We start from the raw sequence: 14881 nt of genomic DNA, 5'->3' as shown, positions 1-14881 counted from the left end.
GATAATATATAGATTCTGGTTGTAATGAAAGACTGTTCGACCGTGTTGATGCCTCCCTGACTTCCCTGCTGTGTTTAAAGAGGTGATGTGAGTTATGTCCTGTTCATGATGATAACACATACTGAGATGCTGTGTTCTCTCAGCTCAGTGATAGCCAGTCGGGGCACATCTGGTGCCACATTGTCTGTGTTTACTATATATGTGCCTATATGTGCAAAAACCATCCCAATATGCTGTAAATCAGTCAGTCCTGCAAGGCCATTAGGTGGTAGGAGGATGTGAACATTGAACAGGTTGTGTGTAGCAGGACAGTATTTAACTTCTGTGTTTAATCAGCCAGTCACACACACACATGCCAAATTGCCTAGTGTGGTTGAGCAGCTTCTGTTCACATATATAGTGATTAATTTGCTTCTTGTTTGTTTTGTTTTTTTCTTTTTGTTATCTACAATCTCACTGGAACATGTTTTTTTTTGTTTCCTCTGTGGGCTGATATATATCGTCTTAATGTTCTTTGGTGCTTCCCAGCTTCTGCACTCAGTAACCAGCTGAACGCAACAGACAATCCGACGCTCCTCGCTCATAAAACACTGGGATTAGTCTTCAAAGCTCGGTGGCCAAGCACACAGGATAAGTTGATTAGTTTACGTTGCTTTGTGGCAGCCCGTCTGCAGTAGTGATGTCTAAAGCAATGAGTTTGCCCAGAAGTAGAATAAAACCCCATTGGATGCAGCCCATTCCTAATGCTAAACCTTTTAATATTTAACCAGGATCCAATACAGGAGTAATTATTTTTCCAAACAAATTACGCCTCAGGCCGAAACCACTGCAAGCTGATACACCACAGCGATACATTCTCTGTCACAAGGCGCTATTAGTCATTTTAAATTATTTATCAAGCTTGGGTGAAATAGGATTTTCTTCAGACCAGCAGAAGCACACTGCTTGAACGGAATCTTGAGTGGTTTTTATCTTCCACATTTTGTTTAATTTTATTAAAACCTTTGGCTCATCCTAAGAAAACCCTGGAGACATTGATATGTGAAGAGTTCAATGAGACACAAGGTCAATAAAGAAACGACAATGCTGACGTGCATTCTGTGGAAACAGCCATTCTTATGACATCTAAACAAGATTGCAGTCCACAGTGATAATAGATAGATCAGATCCTTTATCTTGATAAATGTCATGTCATAAACTTCCCTTACCCTTTTACCCTTTGTTGCCCCAAATATTTTTAAATGGTAAAGCTTCCTGTAAATCAGGAACTGTATCATGTTCATGTATCTTCAAACCTGAGATACTATCTTGTTGTTGCCATGCCTCAGACTGCAGATTCACTGTATACCTTTTTCATTTCATAACCATATTTCCCTCTTAACTAAAGTGAAATATCTATTCTAAACCTTTTTTGAAATTTACTCCCATAAGGTAGTATTGTAAGGTAAGTGTGGCGTTGGAATCTGAAAGTCACTTTATGAGAGGGGCTGAAAATAGCCTGCGTGGTAAGAACAGAGCCTCATTTAATTCTGCAATCTGCAATGACAAATAGCAACATTTTTATAGAGTGACAACTGTCACCATGAACATGAGCTATGTTTAACAGGGCTGTCGAACACATTCTATTAAACACGATGAACACAGTTAAAAGGGATGGAGGGGCGGGACATAAAAGCAAGCAGATAAATTTGTATAGAGGTAGTTAGAGGAAAATCAAGTTATTGTGTTGAGCCAGGGATGATACTAAATGAAGACAGAGATAGAGAAGGGGAGGGGGGTCATCAAAGCCTCTTTTTTTCTCTATACAGGGGGCCCCAGCTGGCTGGCTGAGCTCTGTCCACTTGCCTGCCGCAAATTAGCCAAACTATTTACCCTCGTATATGCACATTAGCAAATTCCTCCAATTGAGAAAACAAATGCATCTGTTTTGTTCTGTTGAAAACTTCATGGGAGCCTGCATGGGCCTCTGCACACCAGGCATTCTCTGTCACAGTGGCAGTCACTCCTAACACACACACACACACACACACACACGACCAGTATGGAGCCAATTGCAGGTCCCTGCCGGCCTCCCCAATCCCCCCCAATCCTCTCCCCAGCTGGACAGCTATAGCTTGGATCAGTCTCTCTCAGTGTCTCTCCTGACCTCTGTCTGCTTCTTTTTCCGACCGCGGTTGATAGTCCCTGTTTTTCTCTGTCTTTATAACTCTCTCCCTCTGTAATTGGACCACTCTGGATTTCATCAATACTCTCATGACCTGCCTTTAATAAAAAAATTCAGGGTCCCAAAATGAATATTTCTTTCTTCTTTTTTTTTCTTTAGCAAGTCTTCACTGCCCTTGTTGCATATTTTCCATCCTGGAGTCAGCTTTTAAATATTCATGTAGGTGGATGGAAGAGGTGAGGGGGGTGAAGGGAAGGTGAGGGGAGGTGGGAAAGAAGAAAAAGGGAAGGAGGGCGGGAAGGAGCCGAGGCAGCACGCAGTGGTGGGGGATACTCCATTTCGTGAGTTCCCTGCGGAGGGATGGCGGGCATACAGGAATGGTGGAAGGGGGGGATCAGCAGGAGCCCTCATGATTTATTTAGACCCGGGGGCACCTCTGCCAGTCAGCCGCTGATGGCAGCCATCACCCTGCCAACCCACTGGTGTCTGAATCCAGAAAAGAAAGACAAACTGTGGCAAGTAGGAAAATTAATATGCGACGTACTGCTGTGAGAAAATTCACCTGTCCGGTTAATGATTTTCAGACTCAAGTGAGAAGAAAATTCCATTGTTCTGTGGTCGTAACCCTTCAGTTGAGTCTGGACATTTTAATGACCTTCCACTTTATGATTTTCTTACTTAGCCTGCGGTGTTATCCTGGAACTCTCCAAACACCTGTAAGGTTGAACAAGTTCCTACTTGTGTGCTGGCAACATTTGCTAACCACCACAAAAGCTCAGGTGAGGAAGAATCCTATGTTTCACATAAGCCAATCAATCCAGTGCAGACAGATTGCAGCCTTAGTGAGCTTAAGTGGGCGGCTTGCTGTGCTTTATCAAGGCAGCTTAATTTCCATCAGCTTAATATCCTGGGAAATGTATGGAAATTGAACTGCGAGGGAGAAAAAAAAACGGATGTGGTGAAACTCAGAAAGCTCTGTCTTATCGTAGGAGCACACAGTCACACAGTAGCAGGGGTGCACAAACATACACACATGCACCGCATACACTCAGCCGGGCAGCCTGTCACAGTGTATCGATAGGCGTATTCGTCAGCTAGATGGTAAAGTTCACTTTCACCTGAAGAGTTAAAATATTCTCACTAATAATAATTTGCCAAAATGACTTTGAGTGGTTGAGTTCCGTATATGTTCCGATGCTTATGCTTGACTACCAGTAGTTAATTAGCTTAGCTGCTACATGTCTCCCGCTTGCTTGATGCTCTGTGGAGACCCATGGAAGAGCTGCCCAGAGGCAAAATTATAAATGAGAAACAGGTTATTGGGATTCTGTCATGCATACTAAGGTGTTATGACTGTCATAAAAAGTACACAGCGCAGTAGCGAATACAGGGAGCAGTAATTATAATTTAAGGGGTCTCTATTCTATACATCAGTACCTGATAATAGCTGATGATTTCAGCCTCTACAGTCAACAAAAACAAGATGGCCCTGGCCCTGAGTTGTCACAAGCTAAATAAAAAACAAACCAAGCATAAAGTCAGCAAAAAAAGTACCAACATGCTTTAGCAGCCACCCAGTCAGACTCTACCTAATGAAAGCTCATCTGCATTAGTAATAATCTGCCACTGCTTGGGGGAAAGAGAGCGCTGTTCCAGGTACTATCCAGGAATGCAAAACAACCGTCCTCTACACTCTTCTCCCCCATTCTCCTTCCTGTTCAAGATACTTCCTCGAGAATCTTCACATAAATAACACCTGCACTATCAACAGCTCCTTTTCCACTGAGCGAATCTGCCTTTCCGTCCTTTTCTAATTCATCTTTCCTCCGTGGCAACCCGATCCTGGCGTTTACCTGCCTTTCTCTCCCTCTCTGGCACATACACGCACACTTTACCACACGCTTCACAGAACAGTAACTAATAGCAACCTCATTCATTAAAACACCCCTTGATGTTTCGCACAGAGGCAGGGTAAATGTGCCGGAACGCCTGCCCTGTCTTTCTGGTTGTGCAACGCTAACAACAGATAGAGAGAAAGATAGACAGGCGGGGCAGGGGCTCGTCTTACACTCAGCCGCCTCAGCCCGAGCAAAGACTGCACCACCATTGATGGGGAGAGTTACATATTTCATCAGTTATTAAGACTACGGCATATCAGTGATCCTACTCTAGCATCAGCTGCACAAATCTTTACTGTCAACATAAATAAAGGCATGAGCTCTAGAAGTAAAATGAAAAAATGCGGAGAGTTCCATAATATGAGCTTTCTGCGAAGTTACCATCTGGATGCATTAAGATCTCTTCTGCCAGAGGCCTTTCACTTTCCACTGATAGCACTGAGAGTACACAGACACTGGCCACTCAGGTCACTGGTGACATCAATAAGCCCATTCCTCCCCCTCAGACACTGTTGACTCATTTTCCTTTCAGCCACAATGTCTAATAAGCTAATTCCTCAGGCTCTGCTACTGTATTGTGTGAACGATTTAGGTTGCTCGTGCAAGTCTGTGATGTGTGCATGTTAAGTAACACTTACAAGCTGGCAGGCGCTGACATGTGTGCAGTATGTGCAGTACTGCTTCAGGCGTTCCGGTTGTTAATATTAAGATGTTTAATCACTAAAGGAAATTGCTCTGTCTCTGTCTCTTTCTCTGTCCCTCTGTCTTGTGGCACCTGAGCAAGCCACTATAAAGCCGACACTTTGAGAAAGCCTTTCTGTATATGCACAGAAAGAGTGAGATATGTTCAAAAAGAACAATGGAAATGAAGGCTAAAACGGTTTTTCGCTGTTCGGAACAGCCGCACTCAAAGGTGGGATGAAAAGAGAGGGGCTAGACATAGTCATTAATTATTTAAATTTGGGGCTAATGGTGCACACTTTCAGACAGTCTCTCCTGGAAGCCACTCATACTGTTGAACTCATTTGTACACACAAGTAAGAATGAAAACAGAGCTGGAGAACAAAGTTAAAGCAACACCTTGGCCAGTCAGTTCCCTAAAGTTACAGAAATTTTCAGACGCATTCCAACGTTGGAAAGGAGTGTGAGAAAGGGCTTTCAGACACTGTTCAACCTTCTGAACCACTTCCATTGGGATATACAGACCCCTAAGTGTAAATGTCAATGTGTTCGGTGATGAGAAGTCCATGAATGAGTTCAGGCATCAATCGCAAACTAACCTCAGGGAGAGATAAACACCACTCTTCTTGCCTCTAGTGGTACACTACCTAGCCGTGCAGTAGTTTGAGCTGTGTTTGCTTAGGTTTTTAAATGTGTCTCTGAGATCGCAGCCTAGTTCAACATTTTGTTGGTGGCCTTCAAAGTAATTTAAAATTCAAGAGAAACAATCTTCTTATTACTCGGGATAATGCTGTGAACAGTTTTCTTTGGATCTACTTTCTACAAAGAAAGAGTCCCTATGAAAACAGCTGATTGTTTAGAGGGTTCTCCAAAGTAACAGCATAGCAAGTACCACAAACCCAATTCCATCCATCTCCACTGTATTATGGTGGAGACAGTGATTTCTCAGAATCTGGGCAACGTGGCTGTAGATACTTCTTAACAATCTTTTTTTTTTGCAAGTAGGATGAGATAGTGTTTTCTCCTGTTGTCTGCACATTACACCTCTGTTTCCATACTAGCAGCCACCACAAGGCTTTACACTTTACATAAGCTTAAATAATGTCTTGCTGCATTCCACCCTTCTCATGGCCTTTACCTGATGAGATAAATAGGACAAACATGCCCAACTGGGACAAGACAATAATCCCTTTATCTGGCACAGGGTAAGCTTGACTAGCCGGCTTACCTGTTACATTATTAGCTATAGGCAAGAGGGGAAAAGGGGAGCAGGAAAGGAGAGGAGGATAAAAGAAGTAGGACCAGGGTTAGGTCACAAGTTGATGTAATGGGGACATAAACACCACACAATAATTACCAACAGGATGTAGAGACACTGAAGCAGAACACAGAGAGCTTGAGGTCATAATACATTTATAAAACTGTAGGGAGACTGTATTCAAGTACAGTGGCACAAAGTGTATAAGTGCTACGGACAGGCCTATTTGACAAGGATAGATGAGCTCAGCTACATGAGCCTGTATTCGCTAAGCACTGAAGCGAACAAAGTTGAAACTCTAAGCACCCTGAGAGCTGTTCTTGCAAATGGCACATCATTTGTTTACCTTGAATACGGGTATTTTATTTGCATGAGTCAACCTTGCAGAAAATCTATAAGTCATTTGCAAGGCTCTTGCCGCACATACGACATCACCGGCATATGACATCAAAATACAGTCAACTGTGTGTTAGAGGTATGAAATCCCCACCAGATGGATGTAAGCAAACGCATGTGATAATGGCTTTGTAGGTATAATGTCTGCAACAGGCTTATTCTACAGTCGCATCTACATGAAAAGATTGAAAAAAAAGAGGAAAAGAACATGTTGCTGTCATTCCTCCGTACCATTATCCTTGTCTCATGTCATTTCACCTCATCAATCAAAAACAGGGCTTGTTGAGAAAAACCCGAATGTACGAAGACAAAACACACCTATTTTGTTTAACAAGAATCAAAGAAGACAGCAGGGTGATGTTTTTGCTATTATGGAGGATATTGAGTAACACAGATCCAGCAGGTTGGAGCTGGCAAATCACACCTATATGTAATCTCTACCCTGCTGTCTGCGGAACAGAAACTATCCTTCTATCTTCTCATCTGAAAGCATCAAAGATGGTTTGATGTTCTCCTCTAAGCTTTTGAACTCACCATGAACTCTACCCACAGCCAAAGTTTGTTTGCTGCCCAAACTGCATGCGATGCAAAGACACCCGCAGTGCTCATCTCCCATGAGCTCATTCTTTGAATTGAATTGTAACACTTGCCTCATTCCTCACAATGAGTCCTGGTAAAGCACACACAGTCTTGTTGTTGACATACAGTACGTGCATGACATTATTCAGTACAGAAAAACCCTGTGACACATACACACAAACACACACCACTCCCAATGCCTCAAACCAGGGTCACCAAGTCTCTGGTCTAGGTTTTGGGTGGCTGGTGGGTAATTTTCTGGTCAATGTCAGCTTTTCTTTCCCTTTCTCCACTGCCAAGGGGAAATGAAGGGATGATCTCTCCGTTCTCCTCCACTCATCACTCCCCAAGAAAACAAACAGGAACATTTTATGGCCTGCTTGTTGACCTACAGCCCAGGAGTAAAAACAACAGGCTACTAGAGGTGTTTACGTCAGGATGAGCTACTTAAACTGACAGCACTGCCCTGTTGACATGTACAATCCAATTCATGTACAGGGATCTTAATATACTGTTTAGGAGACCGTTGGGAAGAAGTGTTTATATAATACAGTTCAGTAAACACTATAGCTCAGATAAAATAATACACATGTCAGATGTGATAACAGATGATCAGGATCTGAGCTTAATGTTTTTTTATCCTCTGAATGCAGAAGTTTGAATCCCACTACTGTTCACTCTACGGTACACTCTCTCTACAGTATACCTGGACACCTTCCTGTTTGAACAGGAAACAATGGTCTTCAGTGTAGAATATTTAAAAAGCCAGTGATAAACTGTAAAGATATCAAAACCAAACTCTGTCAACAGGATCCACAAAATGCAGTCCACAAACTTCTCTTGACAGAATAAGCGCTATGTGCAGTTGCAGAGCCACCACCTGGCATGTATGTGTGTGTGGGTGTATGTGTTTACATATGTGGTACCATACACACACCTGTTCTTCCCTCAGCCCTGGCCCCGGCACCAGGCCTGAGCCCCAAACAAAGCTTCTCTCTGTGTGGACATGGATACTGTTTGATTCCTCACGCAGTTCCCCCCAACGCTGCCTCTGCTAAAACCCAAACACGCTGTTTGCTATGGCCGAAAAAAGACTGTTTAAGAAGTACTGGGAGAAGAAAGAAAGGCCTTCCCAGAGACTCATCTGGTTCTAATGCAGGGCCCGCTGGTGTGGATTACAGGCACATATTACAGGAGAACTCAGGCTGACCCCTCATCTCTATCCTGGGGGAAATGGGAGCCAGCCATGGTGATGGGGGGCTGAGGGTCCAGGGGCCTTGGGACGAGAGGGGTGAATAGAGGCCTGTGGGCAGGCTGCCACCTCACATGATTGGTGCCCTTCATCAATGAAGGAGTTTCTCTGAGATCTTTTAAAAAACCCTCTATTGAAAAACAGGAAAGAAAGACTTTCTTCCACTGAACCTCTCAATGACACACAAATATTTCCTGTGGTCTGTTGTGTCTATACCGGAGCTTCACCAAGTTATAGAGAAACTCAACAGGCCTTTGGTAATCTTCAAAGTAACACTACAACATGCTTGCTTTTTTCACATTAAAGACAATGAGCAGCTGGCTACTCAGCAAGCCTTTCAGTTTTACTGTCCTTTCCCACATTGGAAGGGGGGTTAACTACAAGGGTAAACAAGCTAACAGGAACGGCAGAATCGGAGTCAAGAGAGAGAACTTCAGCAGCAGCTCATACGGCTGGCAGCAAATCTGGGTGTTTGGCCAAATAATCAGCTCAACTAGGAAAACATTCCTATTAAAGCAGGGGTAAATCAAACAAGATGCAGAAAGCACAATGATCATGCAAACAGAACGAGGACAAACAAACAGGGCCTATTTTTCTTTCTTTCCTCTCTTTCATATGCAATGTTACATAAAATACCTAAAGTCTTTCATATGCATTTCATAACAAACTAATTATTTTTTCAAAGTTACAGCTCTTACCTGTAGTATCTGGACTGTAGATAAGTGGAGCACACTGCTTTGGACACATGGCTGGCTGAGCCAAAATCAATGACTTTGACCCTGTAGGGCTGTCGAGACGGGTCCACAAGCATGATGTTCTCTGGCTTCAGGTCAGCATGGATCAGCCCCAGGCTCTTCAGTTTCATTAGGGCTGTGGCCACTTGCTGTAACACGGGTCTGATGTATTTGAGTGGCAGAGGGCTGAACTTGTTCTGCTTGAGGAAGTCGTACAGGTTCTGCTCCAGCATCTCAAATACCAGGCACGTGTGGTTCTTGTGCTGGAAGCACTCATAGGCCCTCACAAAGTTGTAGTCATCTGCACTCTCCGTGCTAAGACGCGCCAGGATGCTGACCTCGATCTGACCCTGCCGTGCATACGACGGGTGGTTTTTTAAGATCTTGATCGCTACAATCTCGTTGGTGCCCCTCTTCCAGCACTTAACCACCTGTCCAAAGGTTCCTCGCCCCAAGAATTCCAGCACTTCGTAGGTGTTGGTCATGGAGCAGAGCACCTCATGTTGCACAAGCTGGTAGTCCCCCTCACTGTTAGAGCCGCTGTTCTTGGATGTTGCTGTGGAAGTGGCAGTGGCCACTGTGGCCACTGTGGCTCCACTGGCTGCTCCGTTCTGGATCATTGGTGGGCCGTGCTCCTCAATGATCTGCACGCTGCTGTTGTTGTCAAGCTCCTCACTCTTGCGTTTAAGCCCGCATCGCTGGTAGGTATCTAGGAGACTGACCGTGCTGCGGCGTGTCAGGTTGTGAACACCAACTGCGCCACCCAAACCACTGCCGCCGCCTCCGCCGCCTCCACCACCACTGCTGTTGCTGCTGCTGCCTCCACCCCCGCTGCCCAGCAGAGACCCCACGGCCCCCGAAGTGCTGCTGGCTGAGGCAACCACAATGTGGCCCGCGCTGGCTGGGAAGATGAGTGCCTGCTCGTAGGGCAGGGTGGAGCTGGCGACCTGCAGGGAGCTGTTGATGCCTAGGGCGCCACTTGCGGCCGACAAGTTCTTGCTGCTGTTGTGGGTGTAGACTTTGCTGTGTGTGCCGTACCCTGTCATATCCCAGTTACAACTCTGCTCCACCTTCAGTTTCTTCACGCTAAAGAAGGCACTTGATTGGAGAGTGTGAGGGGAGAACACTTGCACTTGCGAGGCCATACCTGTGACAAGAGGGGAGCAGAGGGGAGGAGCAAGGAGGACAGGAGGGGAATGAAAGTGAGAGGTTAGAAAATTGAGAATGTCTGAAACACGAGCGGTAGCCAGAAGCTTTAAATAAAGACAGCTTGGGTCAGAGCAGGTCATTAAAACACCAAGCGTACATGCTGAGGCATCAGCATGTCAACCTTTTGAACCCTTTAACATCATAGTAAAGTAACAAGCATTAAATAACCTTCACATTTGTTATTTTGGCATTAAATTGTTTCAAAGCAATACAGTCATCTAGTATTTTTGGAAGAAAAAATCAGATACTTCATCATTAAAACTGGTGGGAAAGGGATCATTTTTTTCATACAATGTAATGATTTTTTTGTATATTGTTACATAAATAAAAGCCAGAATGTTTACCAGAAAGATAAGCACGTTTAGATTGAGTAGTGCTTATGCAAACCACTAGTTCATGCAGAGGAAATGCCATTTCCCAACTGTTCCCATCTGCAGCAAAGTAAATAGGCTGAGTGAATGCTAAAAGAATACCCTTTCAAGGGACACTCCACACAAAGACAGCGGAGCAACACAAAAACAGGCCCACAAAAAGTCTCAAGGAATGATTGCAATTTCCTTCCCCACTTCACAACCCAGCCCTTGCATATATTGGTACACAATTACTCAGTTTAGGGAAGGTGGTGGAAGAAATTTCGTTCGAGTAACTATGAGAGCAGGAGAGGGGCACTGAACTCCCTCTCAACTACAGATCCCGAAGACAACAAAACAAAAGCAAAACTGCAACGAGGCTTTGCTCTGAACTCCTGGGAACAAGCTGCCTCGGAATAAGCAAAAGCTTCTCCAAGCAAACAACTGCCCAAAATAGTCCCTTTCTTTATCTCTCTCTTTGCTAACAGGCTTGTTTGTAACATTCAAATGATTATACGACAGTTGTAGTAATGCTACGTTTAAACAGTTTCCAGTAAACCCAAAATTAGTTTACTGCTGACAAACTAAGAGCTTCCACCTGGCCATGCCAATGCCCACACAATTAAGCCTTGCTGTTGATCAACTGATGCATGAATCAAAGAATGTTACAGTTGCAGCTCACACACAAACACTAACAAAATCCATGCACGCAAACAGCCCTTAAACTTTGTTTGCTGCTGGAGAAAAAATGCTGCTTTTGTGTGTTTAATAGACATCTTGAAAGCTGACAAGTTTTGTCCTGTTCAAAGATCTGTTCAAGGACCATTACCATTCAAGATGGGAGGACTTCCATAATTGTGGGCTCTATTCTGCGGACAGAAAGCACAGAGGAGAGGACATGCCTCGTCACTTTGTCTTTATTAGCAGTGGCGATGATGATTAATTCAGTTGGAAGTTGGCAGCCCTCCACTATACTTTGCTTCATTTGTCTTTTTCAACTCTCTTAACCTGTCTTCCTCCTCCTTTTTAGAATTGTTTAGTCTCTCTGTGGCCTCGCTTGGACTTACTAGTTATGTGCGTGGTCATCTGGTCTTAGCCCTAATGCTGCAGGATTGAAGCTGCAGTGCACATTAGAGGGCTCACTGTAAGCTTGGCGGATGTTCTATAGTAGCTAATGTAGAATAGCACCGCCATGCTCACAGTAGTGCTTATTTAAGCCTCATACATGATATCTGCACATAATGTGCTCTGAACAATCATTAAGATGTAGTGAGGGGAATTTTGCTTTAAGTGCCCACGCCTAGTCATTTCATGTCCAGTCCCATAGGTATGGCTGGTCCAGAGAGGTAATGAAGATGGTCCGCGGGGCTATTAGGGGCAAGGCTCTCTGCTAATCACATAAGCCCTGAAGGCCAGATGTCACTCCTTGGATTACCAATTCCTGTGCCTGGACTTTACGCTAAAAATAATTTGAATGATGGGTTGCGTCACAGAGCAGCGTCAACAGTGTGTGACTGAGAGCCTGACAGGATAATCACAGGCACAGACTGATGAACACAAAAATGGATGGACAGGCAGAGCTCGCTTGTTCCTCTTATGGAAAATTCCAGCATTACATTTCTGCCAGCATGATTATGGATAGCTCGAGGTTTTACAAGGCCAGATTGAGGCTAGCTGCTCTTTGCATTAGCATCACATGAATTCCTCCTCAGCCCTGATCTTAGTCACTCATTCACTCCACGTAGTTAAAGAGTTCATTTGACATTGCCTACATGGTGCAATAACTTGAGGGCTACGCATGTTCCCCTAAACTGGGAAAACCTCTGAAATATAGCTGACAAAAATGTTTAGAAATGCATAGGAACCTCTTGAAATTCAGCTTTGACTTGTTAGGAAATTATGTACAGCTGGTTTTGCCATAAAACTCGGAGCTAAACAAACAGCATCACAGTTTAGAGCCCTGTGTGGAGCATAGATAAGTAATTAAATGAACTAAAAGTAAGAGGTCAAATGGCTGGAATGTTATCTCATGACAACATACACAGGCAACAATGTGACCAATTATACTTCATTGGGAAAGCGGTTCCAGTCCTCATGAATCAATCTTCACCCAAACTATTTATGATCCAGAATCTGAACAACAAAACTCTCTATACTGTTGTCAGAAGCAACACAGTGCTAAAGACCTTGCCTTGAAAATGTCCTCTTGAAGTTTATTTGAATTTCTGAACTCTATGCCAAGCACAAAACTGTAAAGGTCCATTGTTGTACATTTACAATGTTGGAATGCCTTCAGTAGCCAAGGCTTTCCATTTAGCATACCTAAAAGAACACTGTGTGTCCCACATACAGCAATTAAGCATGCCAGAGAGGCATTTTCCACTGTTTAGAGGCTGCATGTTGAAATGGTAGTCAATGTTTTCAGAGAGATTACTTCTCTGTCAGGGGTTTGTTAATCTTCTTTTTGGGAGGATCAGGGCCGTTCTGCATGCCATGCAAGGGTGACAGACGGACTGAAAGGGAGGGAAGGAGAGTAGAGCGTGGAGAGCAGGGCCATGAGTGGCCCTCACATTCTAGCCTGTGACCTGCTTCTGTTTGCTCTCTTTTATTAAACCCGTCATTTATACTCCGCTGACAACATGACAAGAGAGTATTGATGAGAACGCCTTTAGACACCACCAAACCTGCCAAGTAGTCCTTTGTAATTACAAATAGTCTTTTAATATAAAACCTGCCTATCATTCAACTCATCCTTGCCTGTCCTCAAACTTCTGTGCTTAATACAGAATTATAACCTTTTTTGCATTGCGATGGCAAAAATCCGGCCCATAAGTTTTAATATATACCCTAGCTGTCACCTAGGAGATAATCCGGAGACAGCAGTCAGGTCTGTCTGGTGAATGTCCTCTGGTCTGGATATGGACCTGAGGCCTAATGGCTACAGACACTAGCTGAGACGCTCTGATGACCCTGTCTCTTTACTGGACATCCAAATGTCTGCAGGACTGGAGGGTGTGTCTGTGGGGGTGGGGGGGGGCAATCACTGGCTAATGAAATGACTTCTGACTGTCTAGACAAAGCATTATCTCACCCTTCGCCTCACCCTTCGCTGCTGTTTACATGTTGGTGTTGGGGCACTGCTTACCGCACCGCCAAACTAAAGGAAAGACTAACATCATGTGTCTTAGTACATATCCGTGAAAACTCCCATAGGTGTACAGTTGGGTTGACTGCATAAGCCATTGCATATGATTTACATCTATTTTGTGTCATTCAGTTAGCTCTTGTACTCTGTAAGGAAGTACCTGCATTTGTTTCTTAAGTCATGTATGTTTTTCTTTTAATTTGCCATCTCTATATGCATCTTTAATTTTACTTGTCACATGTACAAAGACATCATGGCCAACAGAAGCACTGGTGGAAAACCTGTTGAGGGAACAGTGACAGAGACTTTGGGGTTAAACACAACAGTGAACGCACCACAGAAGAGGAACATATTGTCCATACAGAGAAGCTTAGCCTTGTGTTCCTGCCTCCTGCCTTAGTTCTGCCCTCAGTGGGGGAGCTGGAGCTTGACACCGCATATCTCTCTCCCTCTCTCACCCGCGGCCACTATTGACCATCCTGTCTGCTTTTTTAGCTCTCTCATCTCTGCTTATTTATAGAATAATGCATCAGTCGAGCTCGTGGAGCCACTGTCACGAAGGCTGTTACTCCATCAGCCTTTATGCTCATATCATCCTGACCACAGTATTTGACCAGTTGGAACTGCCTCGTCATTTCTCTCCTCTCTCTTACAAATACACAAAAGAGGACAGATATCTATCGAGCACAGTGACAGCCTAAGAAGCAAATATGAATGCTGCTTGACAGACAGACATACACAGGACTTGTATATCAGCAACATGCCTGCTGTAAATGTGACACTCCCTCAACTCTCCCCTTCCTGGAAGCAAACGGCCAAAGATACAACATGTTGTGTTAACTGTGAGATAACATGTTCGGCCGGCACTTCTTCAAATGCACACGCACAGATGCATTAGCAAGAACAGACACACACAAGAAGTCGCACAACTGTCCAGATGCACTTGCACACAGGAGCGCAAATACAAAGACGTGCATCCAGCTTCACACATTCACCCCAAGTGATGTGAAACACAACTCTGAATATGTTATTATCTTTCTTAGGGTCTACCTGAGCAATGATAACTCGTGTGTTTAAAGTTCAAATATTAACATTTCTAATCTAGAAAGTAGAGCTGAAAAAAATGGATCCCCAGGGTAATTGTCAGTAGATAAGGAGGCTGCTATTCACAAGTGTGGTCATAAAACGGCTGGTGTGAGAAAAACATTTGCCTTG

The 14881-nt window shown here is 44.0% G+C and overlaps 1 protein-coding gene across 3 annotated transcripts in view; it reads right to left on the bottom strand.

Annotated features, from left to right (window-relative positions):
• hipk2 (homeodomain interacting protein kinase 2) overlaps positions 1 to 14881 on the bottom strand; it is a 71752-nt gene that overhangs the window by 45070 nt on the left and 11801 nt on the right. For all 3 annotated transcript variants that reach the window (XM_038706786.1, XM_038706787.1, XM_038706785.1), the window contains exon 2: positions 8927 to 10109. In XM_038706786.1, the coding sequence (XP_038562714.1) occupies positions 8927 to 10109 (1183 nt within the window). The remainder of the gene's footprint in view (positions 1 to 8926; positions 10110 to 14881) is intronic.

The sequence above is a fragment of the Micropterus salmoides genome, unplaced genomic scaffold (assembly GCF_014851395.1).
Source record: "Micropterus salmoides isolate LMB-PRFRI ecotype aquatic unplaced genomic scaffold, ASM1485139v1 Ms_hic_scaffold_8, whole genome shotgun sequence".
NCBI classification, from domain to species: Eukaryota; Metazoa; Chordata; class Actinopteri; order Centrarchiformes; family Centrarchidae; genus Micropterus; species Micropterus salmoides.
This window is presented reverse-complemented; position numbering and strand designations above follow the sequence as displayed.